We start from the raw sequence: 14,769 nt of genomic DNA, 5'->3' as shown, positions 1-14,769 counted from the left end.
ATATTCACAATTCCTTGACCCACGCGTGTATACTACGTTTACAAATGTTTTACCAGCACTCTGACATGTACTTTGCATCAAGTGTTCATTTCTCTTGCTTTCTTAATTGCACCTGCCCAATCAAGTCCAATCTCACTCAAGTCGTTCATAATGAATGGTTATCTTTAATCAGGAATTCTATTAAGATAATTACTTTATATATAATGGACTTTTAAATCGTATACAATGATGTATAGAACGTAGAAAAAAAAAACACTAAGAAACCTAGACTGTGAATGGGTTATCGTTTCATTTTTATTAATGATTCTTGCTGGAATTATTTAGGGACTTGCTTGATCTTATTTTTCTTCTTGATTCTTGTCTGCTTCTTCGCTGATTTTCATTTAGATGAAAAATGAACAACATCTATGACATTTTATTTGTACTGAGCTGTCAGGCAAAAAATCCGTATAAAATTGGGTAAAATCCATATAAACATCAAAATGATATAATTAGACAATCCTGGAATAGAAACGGTAGCGTGTAAGAAAATGTTTAATGCATTGCCCATTAAACGGGTTTCTAATAAGGATTCTTTTATTTCGATATTATCAGCGATCTATCAAAAGATTCGCTGGCGGTAAAGACACGGTCCCGTGACCGGAAACCGGATGTGGCAGTGCAGAAACGCCCTTCATCCATTTCCCTATGTCGCAGCAGTAACATTCGACGCTGTTCAATGTTTTCATGAACACAGTGGTTACTCCCCCTATTATCAACAATTGGTCACCTGAAAGAAAATGTTACTAATGAATCTTCTGTTTCATGTTTTCATACAAAGATCACCGCGTGCATTTAGAGTAATATCATCGTTGGCATATTTCGAGTACAGTAGAACATCCATCATTCAATTAAAATAACACAAACGTCACCAGCCGAGGTAGACAAATATTGTGCCGATGCATTCTTCTAAAAACTCCACGAGTCCCATACTCGTTTACCCGTTGAACTTAATTTGCAGTAATACACTTCCGTCGTGCCTCAGACAGTCTAACATAAAACTTTTCTCCAACGCTATAAATACTTGCAAGATTCTCAATAAAAATACTCTTTATGCCAGTAGTCGTAAGCTTTTCATGGTAGATTTTTATGATCAAAAGGCGTTGTGATATTCTGAAGGTACACGCCCCGTTCCCGTAAGAGGGCATCTCAGGAATAGAGAGAGCGTTTCACCGTATAATGAAATATCTACTGTACTCAGGAATTATTTCTCTCTGGCCAAATGGTGGTTTTGACGAGAACAAGTTAGGAAAATCGTCCGCGTTTCTGGGTATCTTTTTTTTTAACAGAAAAAACCGACCTATCGAGCCGGTAGAGTGTCCGTGCCTCGCGATCGACATGTTCGCTTGTTCCTTCCAAACGGATTCGTTCCCATCCCAGATGTCGATGCTGTTGGTGCTTTGAGTGCCGTTTTCCGTGGTCGATGCTCCCCCGATCACGTAGAGGCAGTCGGATACGACGTAAAAGGAGGCGAAGCACCTCGGTGACCTCAAAGATACCGCTTTTAGCCATCTGAAAGCGCATCGATAATAGCCGTCGCATCGATAACGGCCGTACGCGACAAATCAGGCATATAATCTAGATAATGCGACGGATCGTAAGGGACGCGACAGAATCGAGCTAACAAATTTTTGATCGGGTCGTAGCACTCGACGTCCCTCGAGAATAGCTCCTTTTTCGATTTTGTCATCCCGCCAGCGACCCAGATAAGATCCCGATATTTCACGCTGGCGGGTCCCACCCTTGCAGTCTGCATCGGCTGCATCTCTCTCCACGTGCATTCGGATGGATCGAAAGCTTCTGTCGTCTTCAAAGCTCTGCAACAGAGGGGACGGGCTTGTCCGTTTTCGTGCCACCGAGTGCTATAAAGCCTCACCCTCTCGCGGTAGCTTTCTTATCGGCCTCGAAGCGGTAATTAAATTTTGAACCATGACGGTGGCGATGACAATCACAAAACGAAAAGCGGCTGTAATTAGCCGCGGTCAGCGTGGAAATAAATAGCGGGGAAAATGAAGGGAAACGCTGGCAGCAGCGCAATTACGCTCTCTTTAACAACTCACATCCCGTTCCTGTCTTGCCCTCCCATAGCGTACATTTTCCCGTGACTGACCACCAATCCGAAGTCCTTTCTGGCTGTCAGCATGCTAGGTTCATTGAACCAAGTCCTGGTAGTCGGGTCGTAGCTCCAAACGCTTCCAACCGCGGTGCTCTTCCTGTGGAGTTTGTCTTCCACCGGATCGGCTCCCCCTGGCAATAGTTTTTTCCCTTTAGAATTTAAAATCTCCGCGGGAGATACATATCTTTCTGTGCAACGAGTCTTCTTTCACGCCGGTATGAAGGAGAGGCCTAATGAAGTTTATTCTTCGCGAGCCTCGCGTCGAGTGTAACGCTGATGAAATATGGACCTCGTGCATACCTCGTGTGTACCGTTCATTCGATATTGATATAAAAAAATGCGACTCAATGCTCGCTCCACCATTGCTCGACTCACCCACTACGTAAATACGGCCTCTCAGGTAAGCGATGGAGTGGTGATGTCGCGCTTGCGGAATTTCTCCCACAAATTCCCAAATGTTCTCGTCAGGCTTAAACCTGTACATATCCTTGCCCGTGTTCCCGGCGCGACCGTACTCTTCGTGAGGATCCACGCCGCCGAATACCAGGACCGCCTCTCGATCGGGGAAGAACAGCGAGTTGTCAAAAAAGTAGCCGTTAATGTTCGAATCCAACATACTGCTGCTGATCCTCTGTGGTCTGTCAATGAATCATTCCAATTACGCCATTCAGTCTCCTGGAAATTCTTTGAAATTATTGAGGGTCGTGGCACTCACAGTGGTCGTTTGTCACCCGATGCTCGAATCTGGACACTCTTGGCGTCTGATTTCACTCGCTGTACATTATCCACGTCCGGATAATTCGTTTCTTTGGTCCATTTCTGGTTCAGCCTCGGCGAGAAAGTATCATCAGTGTCTGTGTTCTCTGACGGGGAACTAGTCCTCTCGTTGTAATTCGAGACAAACATGGTCCTGATAGGGTGTAACACGTCTCGCGGATCCGGCTGATTTTGCAAATTCCTTTGCGCTCTCTGGTCTTCTGTCGCGGGGCGCGGTCGGTTAAACTAAAATTTCAGACGCACGACTTATGAGAATCTGCAATTCGATTAAAGATTAAAGCGCGGTAAATGCTGACGGGTGTTTGCGCTCGGTCCAATTGATCCTCGGTGCATCGTGGATTCTGATTTCGCGGGCCCGGCTGCTCCCTGCTCTTTCTCCTCGGACTCAGCGGCCAGGTTTCCTCCTTTTCCTGCCTGATTTGGTTTGCTGAACTGTTTGCAATTCTGATAGGTTCCAGCGGGGGCTTGCGAACCGATTCCCCCATCGGAATGGCCAAAAGTTCCGCCACCTTCTTCATATTCCGTTTCTCCCCCGATGTTGACTTCCTTATCTGCCGTTTGGAAAAGCCACGTGTACGGAACAAGCTCTGTCTCTTTACCATAAGTGCCTTGAAACACCTTTCCCTTTTTAATTTTGCCAATTCGCTCAGTGTCGCGACAAACACACGTCTGCGGTAATTTAACGCAGCTTTTAATGCACGATACAGAGTAAGAAGAGAATTATTTTCACCGCGACACCGAGATCGTATGAAAATCGATAGTTTCACGGCGCATCCACTAACTTCGTGAAATCTTCTTCGAGCCTTGTATCCTCTGTAGACGGCCTGAATGGTGGTGGCCGCCTCCTCCTCGGATTTGCCGGAGTCTGTTCGCTCTTCCCGCTCTCTCGTACATCTCGCGCGTTGCTTCTTCGCGGAAAATATCAGATTCGACTGCCGGCATCGGCAAACATCCGCCGCGTTCTTCTCCTGCTGACTCTCGTAATCTAATTTCCCCGCGTCCTGGAAAACGAGAACGCTCGCGAGCTACGGAGACGAAAGTCTCCCTTTCCGAGGACGAAATCTTTTTCAGCTCTCGACGAGTCGCATTACCGGCAAATTCACACCACGCTGGCAGCGTTCTGGCTGGTGTTTCTCGATGGTCGATGATTTGTAGGAGGTTTTAGGCGACTCTCCACCCCCAGTAAACCTGGCATCAAAGGTGACTGCGTTTACAGGTGTCCCGTTGGTCGTTGATCGATCGTTCTGCGCGACACAATGATTTTTATTGTACCTCACGTTTGCCAATCGGGATTAAAAAACGCATAGGTGGGGAAAAGCTCGCATTTTGTGTTATGAATTGAATTGAATATAGGAGGCTATCTGTGGTGGACTCGAAGGATCACCGAATTCTTTGAATTCGTAATTCTTGCGCGAGCGGAAAACGGAAAAGGGGGTGGAAGACAATTACGAGTGTTTGATGGAATTTGCACAGAAAGTGTATTGTTAGAGGGTCAGTGTAATCTCAAGGTAAGAGCTTATACGCTGTGTAAGTGCAATTTCAATGAATTGCGCGGTGCATAATAGCGCTCGCCACGGCTTCCCGGGTTTCATTAAGCACGGATTTCGAGCTGCATAAACTCTGACCTTTGACTACAGCTCCGTGACATTTCTTGGGCGAAATTTATTATTTCCACTTACAAGCACGCGGCTTACCTCGAGATTCTCTCTGACGATAACCGCGATAATAGTCCCTGAAAGCAAGGAAACTTCTGAAACGGGAAAATCTGGCCAGCCTTTTCCGTCACGAAATTTCATCTCGCAACGACTCACCGCACGTAATATCCGCCGTTATTTCCATCCTCGTCCGTCGATTTACGCTTTGCATACACGCTTCCCTGAATCGCTTTAAGATAGCAACTGTCTTCGAAATGAGCATACACGTGTGCACGAATATTTTCTGATACGATCCGAGGTTTAATGCGTACATGCGACATACGATCTACGTACTACATACAATGACTAAATTCGTATTTCTAAATGGAAGAGAGAAAAAGAAAGCGATTGGTTCGTCGGTGGAAATTCTAAATAAAAAGAAGAAAAAGTAGAAAACGCCAGAAATATCGGTGTGGCGATTCTGCGTTCGTGTGAGCGTCGATCAATGTGTCCGTCCATTTTGCGGTTTTTGCGTGGCTCTTCGATTCGAGCTCGCCCCGGGGTTACTCACCCCTTTGCTTCTTTCCAGATTGCTCAGGTACTCGTTCATAAATTTCGGGGGCATCGCCATGCCCTCTGGCATCTCCATCGACATATAATTCGGGGGTGGAACATTCGGGCGCCTCGAGTGCGTCGCTGCATCATTCTGCACTGCGCCAGTGTCACCTGGTGGATTCATTTTGGTTAAATTACACCTGGAGCCGGGTGGTTTTACGTGATCGTAATTCTGGATCGAGGTCCAGACGTACCCGCGCTCTGGGCATAATTATTGGGCATCCTAGGAGGAACGAACGAGTAATCGTTGGGGGGTGAATCAGGCGGGGTGGGTTTCGCGCGAGTCTTTCCAGCCTTCAGCTCTGAATATTTCGTCCTTTGGTACTCCTCGAGGTACAGCAGGAATTCTCGATACGTCACGTAGTTCTTGAACAGGCAAACACCATTCGGATTGAGTGTAGGTACGGTGTAAATTGTAGATAAGATTCGAAGTTACCTTGTCTTCTCCAGCCCAGTTTCGATTGGTTGGCTCTGAGAGCCCTAGTAAGTCGATCCAGTGATAGTAATCTTCGGTCTGATTACCGTACCAGTATTTGATAATGACAAACCTGAAGGAAGTCGCGATTTAACGATCGGTTGCTCCATTTTCTCAAGGAATCTATATTCAAAGCAACGCTCACGCTAAACCATCGTCGACCATCTTCTGCACCTCGTGAAAGGACATCAGTTCCATGAATTCAGGATTCTCTGGGTTCCTCTTCACATCCACCAATTGCCATGGCGCGATCAGCCCGAATCTGACGCACTTGAGCACCTCTAGCATACGCTGCTTTCTGGTTTCCCAGTCGTGCATCAGCCACCGAACGGCAGACATTAACACTTCCATTTCGCTAATAGAGAGTTTAAGAAGTGAACAGGGGTACAGTAGACTTTAAACTGACGAAGCCAACGGGGTACCTGTTTACGCATATGTAGTTGGACTTTAGCAAAAGACACAGCTCGTCGACGGACAACTCCAGGAAGTCTTTGGTGCTGACCAGCATCAGGAAGAATTTCATGATTCTTGGCACCATCAGCTCCATGACAGCAGTGTTCCTCATCTTCCTCGCCTCTATGTACAGTAGGAACGCAGTGTCTTCTGTGAACAACTCGTCGTTGTCTATGAAAGCCCAGCACTGTTCTTCTAACTCTAATGGGTATCGAGAGAAGGTGAAGATTTTATGTTCCAAATGACTCCAAAGTACAGTACTAGTTTCATTCCGTTGCACTCATGCTTCACTTCCCCCAGACGTGAACTTTGATAACGTTGCACGGTTTCACGAGGAGGAATCTAAATTTCCTAGTTTCCCGCGCCAAGATACGATACACCTCTTATTTCCTTCGAATCTCATGCGGTTTATCGATGTTTCGAGTTGGACAGTGACGTATTCGATGAAACTCGAACGCGGTGCCATCGAAACTTTACCGGAAGCCTATCGCCCCCGAGGAACTTTTCATTCTTTCCCTAGCCGTGGGATTGAACTTTTAAAGTATGCTAGAAAGCATTGGCTATACATTATGCGAGGCAACGGCGTTTTATAAGATTGATGGAAATGGGAAACTGTGGTGGAGGCGCGCTGCAAATAGGATCATTGTTCGTAAATCCCTTACAGATAAACAGACAAACAGCAACATGGATTTGGAGGCTCTATAATGTCACATTGTACTGTTAATTTACTGACAATTTATTTAATTCTTTGTCATAGAAAATTGATGCAGTACATCGTTCTGCGTAATAGTAATAGTAATTTGGGGCATATATATATACACACTTTCATTGCTTACCTTTAATTCCAAGGTATTGAGCAGCCGTGAATACTTCTAGGATGTTGTCCCTCTGTAAAAGACGACAGCTCTCGTTCTGCGAGCTGATCATCCAGTCGTAGATGATGGAGAACGCCCTCGAGTTCACGTCGCTCTAATTCCCAAATTATAGTTATCGCAAAGCGTTACTTCAAATCGCGAATCTCGTTAAACATTGATCTTTGGCTAAAAGTATCAGCTAAGACGTCCCCGGATAGTCGAATACTGCTTTCGAAGCGTCAGTTTTAATTACTCGTTCCCTTGACACGCGGGTGTGCAGAAGAGCATTGTCGAACGGAGGATAAGAATAGACGGTAAAAGTGACGTAGCCCCTCTCAATCTTTAAAGGGCGACGGGCGGCGCATTATTCGAGAGCCGCTATTCACCCTTAAGTAAAAAGAGAGTCATATATAGTCGTGGCAAGGGAAGGCGAAAAGGAGTTCAAGGTCGCTTGGCTTCGAGCCCACGGAGTCACTATTAGAGGGAATAGGGGAGACAGAAGAACCAGGATGCTGACACAAGGGATTGGGGTCGCTTGCAACCCCTCGGTGATGTCTACTCGGCGATTTGCTAACTTCAATATCCAGAGAACATATTCAATTCCCCTCTCCGCTCCAACTATACTGTCCAGTTCCTAGACACGTGCATTCATTCGACCTTCGTTACTCTATTCGAAAGTTACGAATATTGAAACATCCGATGTCCAGGAAGGTGCCTTCTCTGTAACGTCTCGCCATATCTCCCAGTTTCCATCACCAGTGCTGTGTTCCCCAAAACCTCCCGCCACTCGAACGCCGCGAAAATCATCGACTCCCACATGGACAAGTCGACAGCCACGGTGGCAGTGACACGAAGGGTCAAGGAATTTGATCCTGGATCGAACACAATGCTCGCTGGCCAGGGATCTGATCGAATCGCCACCCACTCTATCAGACAAATGGCTCGGGGAGAAAAAGAAAAGTGGAGCGGAAGAACGCCTAGGAATAAGCGGGCGAGAAGTGGAGAGCCCTATGGATGGACGTCGGCGACAGACGATCAAACGTAGATGGCGATAGATACACGTCCGGGGGGAGGGAGATCGAGGGGCGGAAAATCGGGTCGTGCGAACAAAGGGGGATTCCATTTGGGATTCGGTGGACTGTACGTTCCGTATACCGATGACACCTAACACCGCAATAGTTTCCCCGCGAAACTCTAAAGGACGAGAGCAGCGTTTCTGTATAATAAATTGCTCAGGGTTGCCGGATACGCGCGTGCAACTACAGGTTCAGGAGGTCAGAGTCAGAGATCAAGGGGGTTGAACGATTCCTTGCAGTTGCTTTACAGAACTCACGGTAATTGTACGAGGGCAATATCGTTTTGGAAAATTGAATGTTCAAACAGATAGACACAGTGTTTCTAACGTCCTCGTGCCTCCAATAACTCACCCCAGTCAAGTCGATTTCCTTGCAATTCTTCTCGTCGAAAAAGGCGCTGTAGCTCTGCAGCACCAGCAGGTGGCAATGGAACTCGTCCTGATCGATTCGCACGATACAATCAGCGTTCCTCGAGAGATCGATCGTGAAATTTAGCTGGCTGGTCTGTCGTTCGCCCCCCCCCCCCTTAACTTTCGCCTGATCGATCGTACACAGCTATAAGCTTACTTGTAATTTGTGATACGCCTGGCCAGCTCCTGATACAGGTCGGTCTTCTCCGGGAGTATTATGTTATCCCAATCGATCGGTTGCTCGCTCGTAAATCCAAGTCTGCGGCGAAATCACGGCGATCAAACGTTATTGGGAAACATCGCTGGAAATCACTGCGCTCGTGCCGTTTCTCTGGCTCGACGTGCCTCATTTTTTACGACGAACAAGGAATATAGGTGAATGCAATCTTACGGCGAATCGTTTCGCGATCGCGAATGGCATCGCAACGATCCTCCTATAAAATTCCATCGACCTGGTTTCTGTCATGTCCTGTGCCGTAAGTAGTCGCGGCCAGGAGACGACTCTGTCCCAACTTAACAGATGAGTGAAACTCACGCGGAAAGTGGCACCTCCTGCAGCAGGGGCATTTGGTAAGACGTTGAAGGTGTTGCTTGCTGTTTCTGCCCCATCTCCATCTGCTGAAGCTTCGCTTTGAACGGGTGCATCGCGGGTTTATGCTCGTCCTCGTTGTTTGGCCGGCTTCTCCGAGCCTGCGTGCAAATATTCAATCGTTTCTAAGCCGTCCGCGGATGAAACCATAATTGGTTATCCCCGTAAAGGCCAAGATAACACCAGCAATCGACAATAATGCGCTCTATGTCAAAGAAGATACCGGACAGCACTGTCCCTTGGATTCTCTCGAAAAAGGACCACGAATGCCTCGTTTTCTCTGCTGGCATTCCAACACCCCGAAACGGTGCGATGAAAAAGCCTCGGTATAGCAGTCAATCAAGGGGCATTACGAAAGTGAATGACAGCCGTGACACCGGCGTTACCTGCAATTGATTGACCGCCGAGGACGAGAAGCCTGCTGGAAGATCGATCAGCCTGGGTCGCGTGGACGAGTCGGAAGCGCGTCCACCGGGCTCGTTTCCGGGTCTGTTGAGCTCGGCCTTGACGTTAACCTTCGTGTGCCGCGGATCGGCGACCAGCACGCTGACCTTCTTGGATTCGAACACCACCTAGAATCACTACGCGTCTGCCCTGAGGCCAACATTCCCCAAGATTCGATGAACCGTGTCGGCCCAGAGAATCCGACCCGAACATCTACCTGATTCGGCACGATCTTCAGATTACCGCTCGGGGTCGCCTGGAACGGGAATACTCTCCTAGCGTCGTCTCCGTTGTTCACGCTGATAAATGCACGGTCGTCTCCTCGTTCCCTTGGCCGCGAATGCACCTGCTGCATCAGATAGGCCAGATTCGGGCAGACTTCGCTTCTTCGTTGCTTGGAGTCACCGTCTCTTCCAGGACTGCGGAGCACATTTCCAGTATCGTAATTTCTCTAGCAACGCGCGTTTCTCTTGCACTCTTTTATTTAAGCCTGTGGTTTTATATTCTTGACGCGTTAAGCCTGCGTTCGCGAGGAACAACTGCGTTCAGTCATTCGGATTATACGTGCAGGGTTTCATTGTTTCGCATTGCAATTAGGAGAGCTAGGTGTTGGGTAGGTAATAAGATCGTAGGGTCCAGAGTTAGTTTGCTTGAATCTGTATTGACGAATTTGTGGGCGAATCTAAATATCGAGTATACGGAGTGTAATTAACAACCGGTGGGCGTTATAGTCGGGAGCTATTGAGCGCTATATTCAGGGCTCGTTAAGCGCCGTAGGCAATAATTAATTAATGCTAACGTCGGGAACTATCAAACGCCACGGTTGATGACTATCGGGCGCTATAATTAACGATTATCAAGTACTGTAATCGGGGATCATCTCTAATGGTATGGTCAGTAACTCTGTGACGTGATAATCGCGGCATAACTAAATATTACGCGAAGGGGTTTCTAAAAATCAAGCTGGAGAATCATCGAGAATCGTGATCCACCATTATCGATATCTAACCTTCAGAATTCACAAATGTTAATTTGGATTGTTCGTTATTCGTTAAGTTTCGCGGGTCTTCTTACCTGGAACGAGCCATTAGTTTCGAAATGGAATTATTAGAGGGACGACATCGTTCCCTGAAGATGCTGTGGAGTTGCCAGTGCTTGCTCGATCGTTCGCCTCTTTCACGATCATCCGAATCGTCCTCTCGACGAGTAGCAGATCCCTCGGCCGACCTAATCAAATTTTTCGCAGACTTGGCCGAATATCTCGTCGGATCGGATCCTCGTTCCGCCGGTTGCACCTCTTTAGAAGCGACGCGATGATCCTTGGACAAGGAGGCCGCCTGCCGTACACGGCTCTCCTGATAAACGTGCACGTTGAGTGGCCCTTGCCGCTTCGATAAACGTCGACGTCGTCTCAAAGTAGCTTTCCTTCGGGCAATCGGATATACAGGGGAGCGACCCTCCGTATCCCCCACCAGATCCGCCCTGCGAGAAGGGGGTGAAAAGGGGGGAGACTGAGATCTCTTCGTAAATTCGATCACGGGCCTCTGATACGGAACGAAACTTTCGTGCTTTTTCAATCGACTGTAACTTCCCTGGAATACCCAGTAACTTCGGGAAACTTAATTGGATCGGGGAATATGGATTGCCGAAGGGATGAAAAGGGTGTCAAATGCATTTCACCTTTCGCGTTTCCCGCGGAGGAACTTTCCAATCTGTAAATATTGGATTTCTCCAGCAACGCTGTGAATTCGTAGGGAATTAGTTTCGAGTTCGAACAGGGTGGTTGTTAGGGAGTTTCTCAAGAACGATTGAGCACACGAACACCTTGCACGTGCCATTCATATTCACCGAATACATACGTTCGATCTGCATTGGCTGATCGCTAACAAGCTCTTCGCAGATCTTTATTTTACCTTTCGTGACGCAAGGGTTGGTCAGTTTCTGTCAGCAAACGGCCAGTTCCGCGCGCTACCACCCGCTCCGATTGAGTGGCTCTGAGGGGCGGTTCTGGGGATGTTGCTGGGGGCGGTGTGGCCGATTTCTCGTGATACAGAACGACCACGCTGCTCTTGCTGTTCCGCGGCCGTGGTCGTTCAGACGATTCGGATCGATCCTCGTCTGGTTCAACTATGAACGTCCTGGGATTAAATTGCTGGTCTTCGCGAGGATGTTGGCCGCCCGTGTCCCGGCGGGGTGACCGCTGCTCGAGCTGCCCGCCCTGTTTCCGTTCACTCGCAAATTATGCCTCTCCTTGCCGAGGAACACGTAGGCGAAGAGGAACAGCGCGAAGAGGAATAAGTACATCGAGCCAGGGGCAGCGGCTCGAGAGACGTGACCAAGTTTACGGGGTTTCGGGCCTTGGGGATGACCAGAATCATGGGACCGCTATAAAGAACGGGAAAACCACGCTTGAGACGCTTGGAAGCGAGCCGAAGTCCGTGGGCAAGAAAACTCGAGAGCCGAAGGGGAGGAGGGGGGGGGGCGGGTCGATATTTAGAATGCTTGGGGGAAATTTGATTGATCACCGTAGAGGGACTTGCTAATGCGGTTACTTTCGGTGAATCGATGCAGACTTTCTCAGCTACGCGTGTTCCGGGCTGTAGGCTCAGTAGAAGGGAGGCAATTTTGCCGAGGTTTTACTATATACTTAAAATTGTCGATCATGACACTGTATTGCAGAGTATTTCAAGGGGGTGTCAGCTAAGCAATATTTTCGTATTAATTTTGCATTTCGCAGGGAATTTATTGTAAAGGATTTTTATATCGCCAGTTGGCCCGCGATTTCACAGTCGCCCCCAAAACCCGAGGACCCGGATTAAAGGTTATTTATGGGCGATAGCTTACACTTTCTGCTATTCCGACGAATCGCACGGACTATTCGCGGTGTGCTTTTTCCCCTCCTGTCAAGGGAGTGCATTAGGTGTCGTAATAACGATACGAGTTAGAGGTATGCACGATTTAAGGGCGTGCACGTGACCTGGTGAACTTTTCGGATAATTACCAAAGTTTCGCTAGGGATTTGCTGTTAAGATCCTCGCCACCGCTCGAAGACTTCTCTGTGGCGAAAGTTACCTGGGGCTGAGGGATTAGAAGGCAGAAGATGGATGAAATAAGTGATTTACTCAAGTTTGAAAGGAGAAATGGATAATTCATTGTTTTCAATTAGTATGCAATTATTATGTTAGGTTTTTTTTTGGCAATTAAATTTGTATCTTCTGATATCTTTTAATCCGAAGCATTCATTTCTTCGATCAATACCAAAATAATCGATATCCAACTTAAAAAAAGTTTCTTCTTCTTGCAATCCATTGCTTTCGGTTTGGTTGTTACACTCAGTTTTCGTTTTAAGGTATTATTCCGTTCGTTAACGACTACTGTTTCAAAGATTTTTGTTGCAAAATGCCGTTTGAAGCTCAGAGGCAAAGCTGAAAGCTTTTGACGGACATCGTTGGTCGAAGCATTTCCTGGATTACTGATATTTATGTTGCACAAACAAAACAATGACGTATATTGAAGCTTCTACACAGAGTTACATAGCTATTGAGCTTCACATCGTTACTGTCAGGGTATACTGTTTTTTGCGAAAAATTAAATCTGGCATTTCCTGTCTTTGGCGTTGTAAGCTTCTCACAATTTTCATTTCTACATCTCTATACGCTTAAAAAACTACAATTTTATACGATTTACTGCTTTACGCCTATTCTGACTGTCCGGGGAGGGAATATAATTGCAAATGAATTTCTCGAGTTACCTCATATCTCTTCTGACAACTGTAGCCTGGAAAATGTTGAAGACTCGACGAACCCGTATTCTCTTTTCCTACTTCTTCGGTTACTGAAACCCATATCGAAATCAGGTGTAACCGGTTCCGAAAGTGGTGTACCTACTTCTTTCATAAAGTACATAACGCATGGAAGCTGCGAGGTATTTAAAAAAACCACTTACATCACTTACGTAATTTTGTATCGACGTGGTCGCAACTCGCGAAACAGCGACGACGATGAAAATTTCTCGCAGGCGCCAGAAGATTGGGCAAAGTATTCCCCCGACCCTTCGAAGCACGAAACTGATACCGTGCTTTCGGATAGGATCTCGTAACTCTGGCAACAATAATCAATTAATCAAATGTTCGCTGAGCGTGCCAGCAAAGTCTACTATTTCTATTAGAATAAGTCACGAGGCAGTTAGCAGAAGATAAATACCTTGGATTTAACAGATCGAGGTCCGAGGATGGACAAGACTCGTCGTCAGTGGATGCTGGCGTTAAAGATTCCTCCTGGAAATACGATTAAACTATCTAAACCAAACAGAATTCACGATCTTCATTTACCAATGCCAAACTTGTCGAATCAATATCAGTGTGAAAAATACGAAGCTAAGAGTTATTATTTCTAACATCCCGGATCTGATTTCCAAACGTACTCACGTCATAACGCGTTAAACCTCTTTGCATGGTACGAGTCGCATTCGGTCAGCAAAAAGCCACTCTCGGAACCAGCGTCATAGCAGAACGTCACTGTTTCAGTTTCGACGGGTAAGGTGGATTAAAAACCGCTAAAAATATACGATATAGAAACGGGTGGCTTGACGTTTAAAACGACCGGGACATTTGTAAGGCAAAAAAAAAAGAAGGAATGGGGCGTGCGCGTTTCCAGAAAGCTCATAGAAACCAAACACCAGACAGACGAGCACAGCCGCGGAGCGCGCGATCGGGCGACGTTCTCTCTGCTAAAAGCGAATTAGATCTCGGTCAGATCGATGGGTAATCGGACGTGGCGAATTCATTCGGTTCCTTGATTAGATCTAGCGTTGCAGAAGGAAGCATCGCTCTTAAAGTGGAGCATTATCGCCTAAGAGCGTAGCTTCTCTCCCTCGTAAATTCCACCTTTACGGTCTCGCTGAAATTACGGTCGCAAACGGCAGCTGGATTGCACCTCTGCCGCTCGATTTTATGCAAAATTATGCGTCCAGTTTCAAAAGGCGCGCCAAGTGCCCTGAGTGCTCTATCTTTCGTACAATTCAATCAGCTACCTATGAATTCCTACAGAATACACGAGTCCCAGTAAATACCGCTAGACCCGAGTATTCTGTCACTGATAATTCTTCCAAATATTATCCACAGTGGTAGAAACCGTGCATTCGACCATGGTAGGTTTATGAGTCTCCGTATAAACTCAGTCTATATACTATTGTCGTCGGGAAGGAATGGAGAATTTAAACACGCAGAGGGGTAGAAATTCGATTCTTTCTCAAACTTTCACGTACTCAGCGGGCTGAAGGGGGTGGC

General features: G+C 46.9%; 1 protein-coding gene across 1 annotated transcript; it reads right to left on the bottom strand.

Moving 5' to 3' along the window:
• Positions 1 to 267: 267 nt before the first annotated feature.
• LOC143372435 (uncharacterized) lies at positions 268 to 13,935 on the bottom strand. The gene is made up of 30 exons (XM_076818579.1): positions 13,909 to 13,935; positions 13,685 to 13,758; positions 13,386 to 13,399; positions 13,234 to 13,316; positions 12,484 to 12,554; positions 12,327 to 12,382; positions 11,396 to 11,609; positions 10,557 to 10,964; positions 9,700 to 9,901; positions 9,425 to 9,610; positions 8,985 to 9,139; positions 8,607 to 8,708; positions 8,391 to 8,508; positions 6,946 to 7,078; positions 6,079 to 6,310; positions 5,802 to 6,011; positions 5,618 to 5,729; positions 5,372 to 5,547; positions 5,138 to 5,321; positions 4,744 to 4,870; positions 4,627 to 4,664; positions 4,024 to 4,176; positions 3,715 to 3,933; positions 3,172 to 3,483; positions 2,871 to 3,130; positions 2,531 to 2,793; positions 2,100 to 2,286; positions 1,665 to 1,856; positions 1,340 to 1,551; positions 268 to 769 (listed from the first exon to the last, which is right to left on the bottom strand). The coding sequence occupies exons 1-30, from the start codon at positions 13,933 to 13,935 to the stop codon at positions 591 to 593; spliced, it is 4,899 nt and encodes a 1,632-aa protein (XP_076674694.1). The 3' UTR covers positions 268 to 590.
• Between the last annotated feature and the right edge of the window lie 834 nt (positions 13,936 to 14,769).

Source organism: Andrena cerasifolii, chromosome 8, assembly GCF_050908995.1.
Source record: "Andrena cerasifolii isolate SP2316 chromosome 8, iyAndCera1_principal, whole genome shotgun sequence".
In the NCBI taxonomy this organism is placed as follows: Eukaryota; Metazoa; Arthropoda; class Insecta; order Hymenoptera; family Andrenidae; genus Andrena; species Andrena cerasifolii.
This window is presented reverse-complemented; position numbering and strand designations above follow the sequence as displayed.

Bases quoted from the DNA above. Each gene is read 5' to 3' on its own strand.
- LOC143372435 (XM_076818579.1), bottom strand. From the start codon at position 13,935: ATGCAAAGAGGTTTAACGCGTTATGAC. The intron at 7,079-8,390 runs GTGAGTTATTGG...TTTGGGAATTAG, and splicing joins AGGAAATCGACTTGACTGGG to AGCGACGTGAACTCGAGGGC. The intron at 4,665-4,743 runs GTGAGTCGTTGC...CCTTGCTTTCAG, and splicing joins AACGGCGGATATTACGTGCG to GGACTATTATCGCGGTTATC.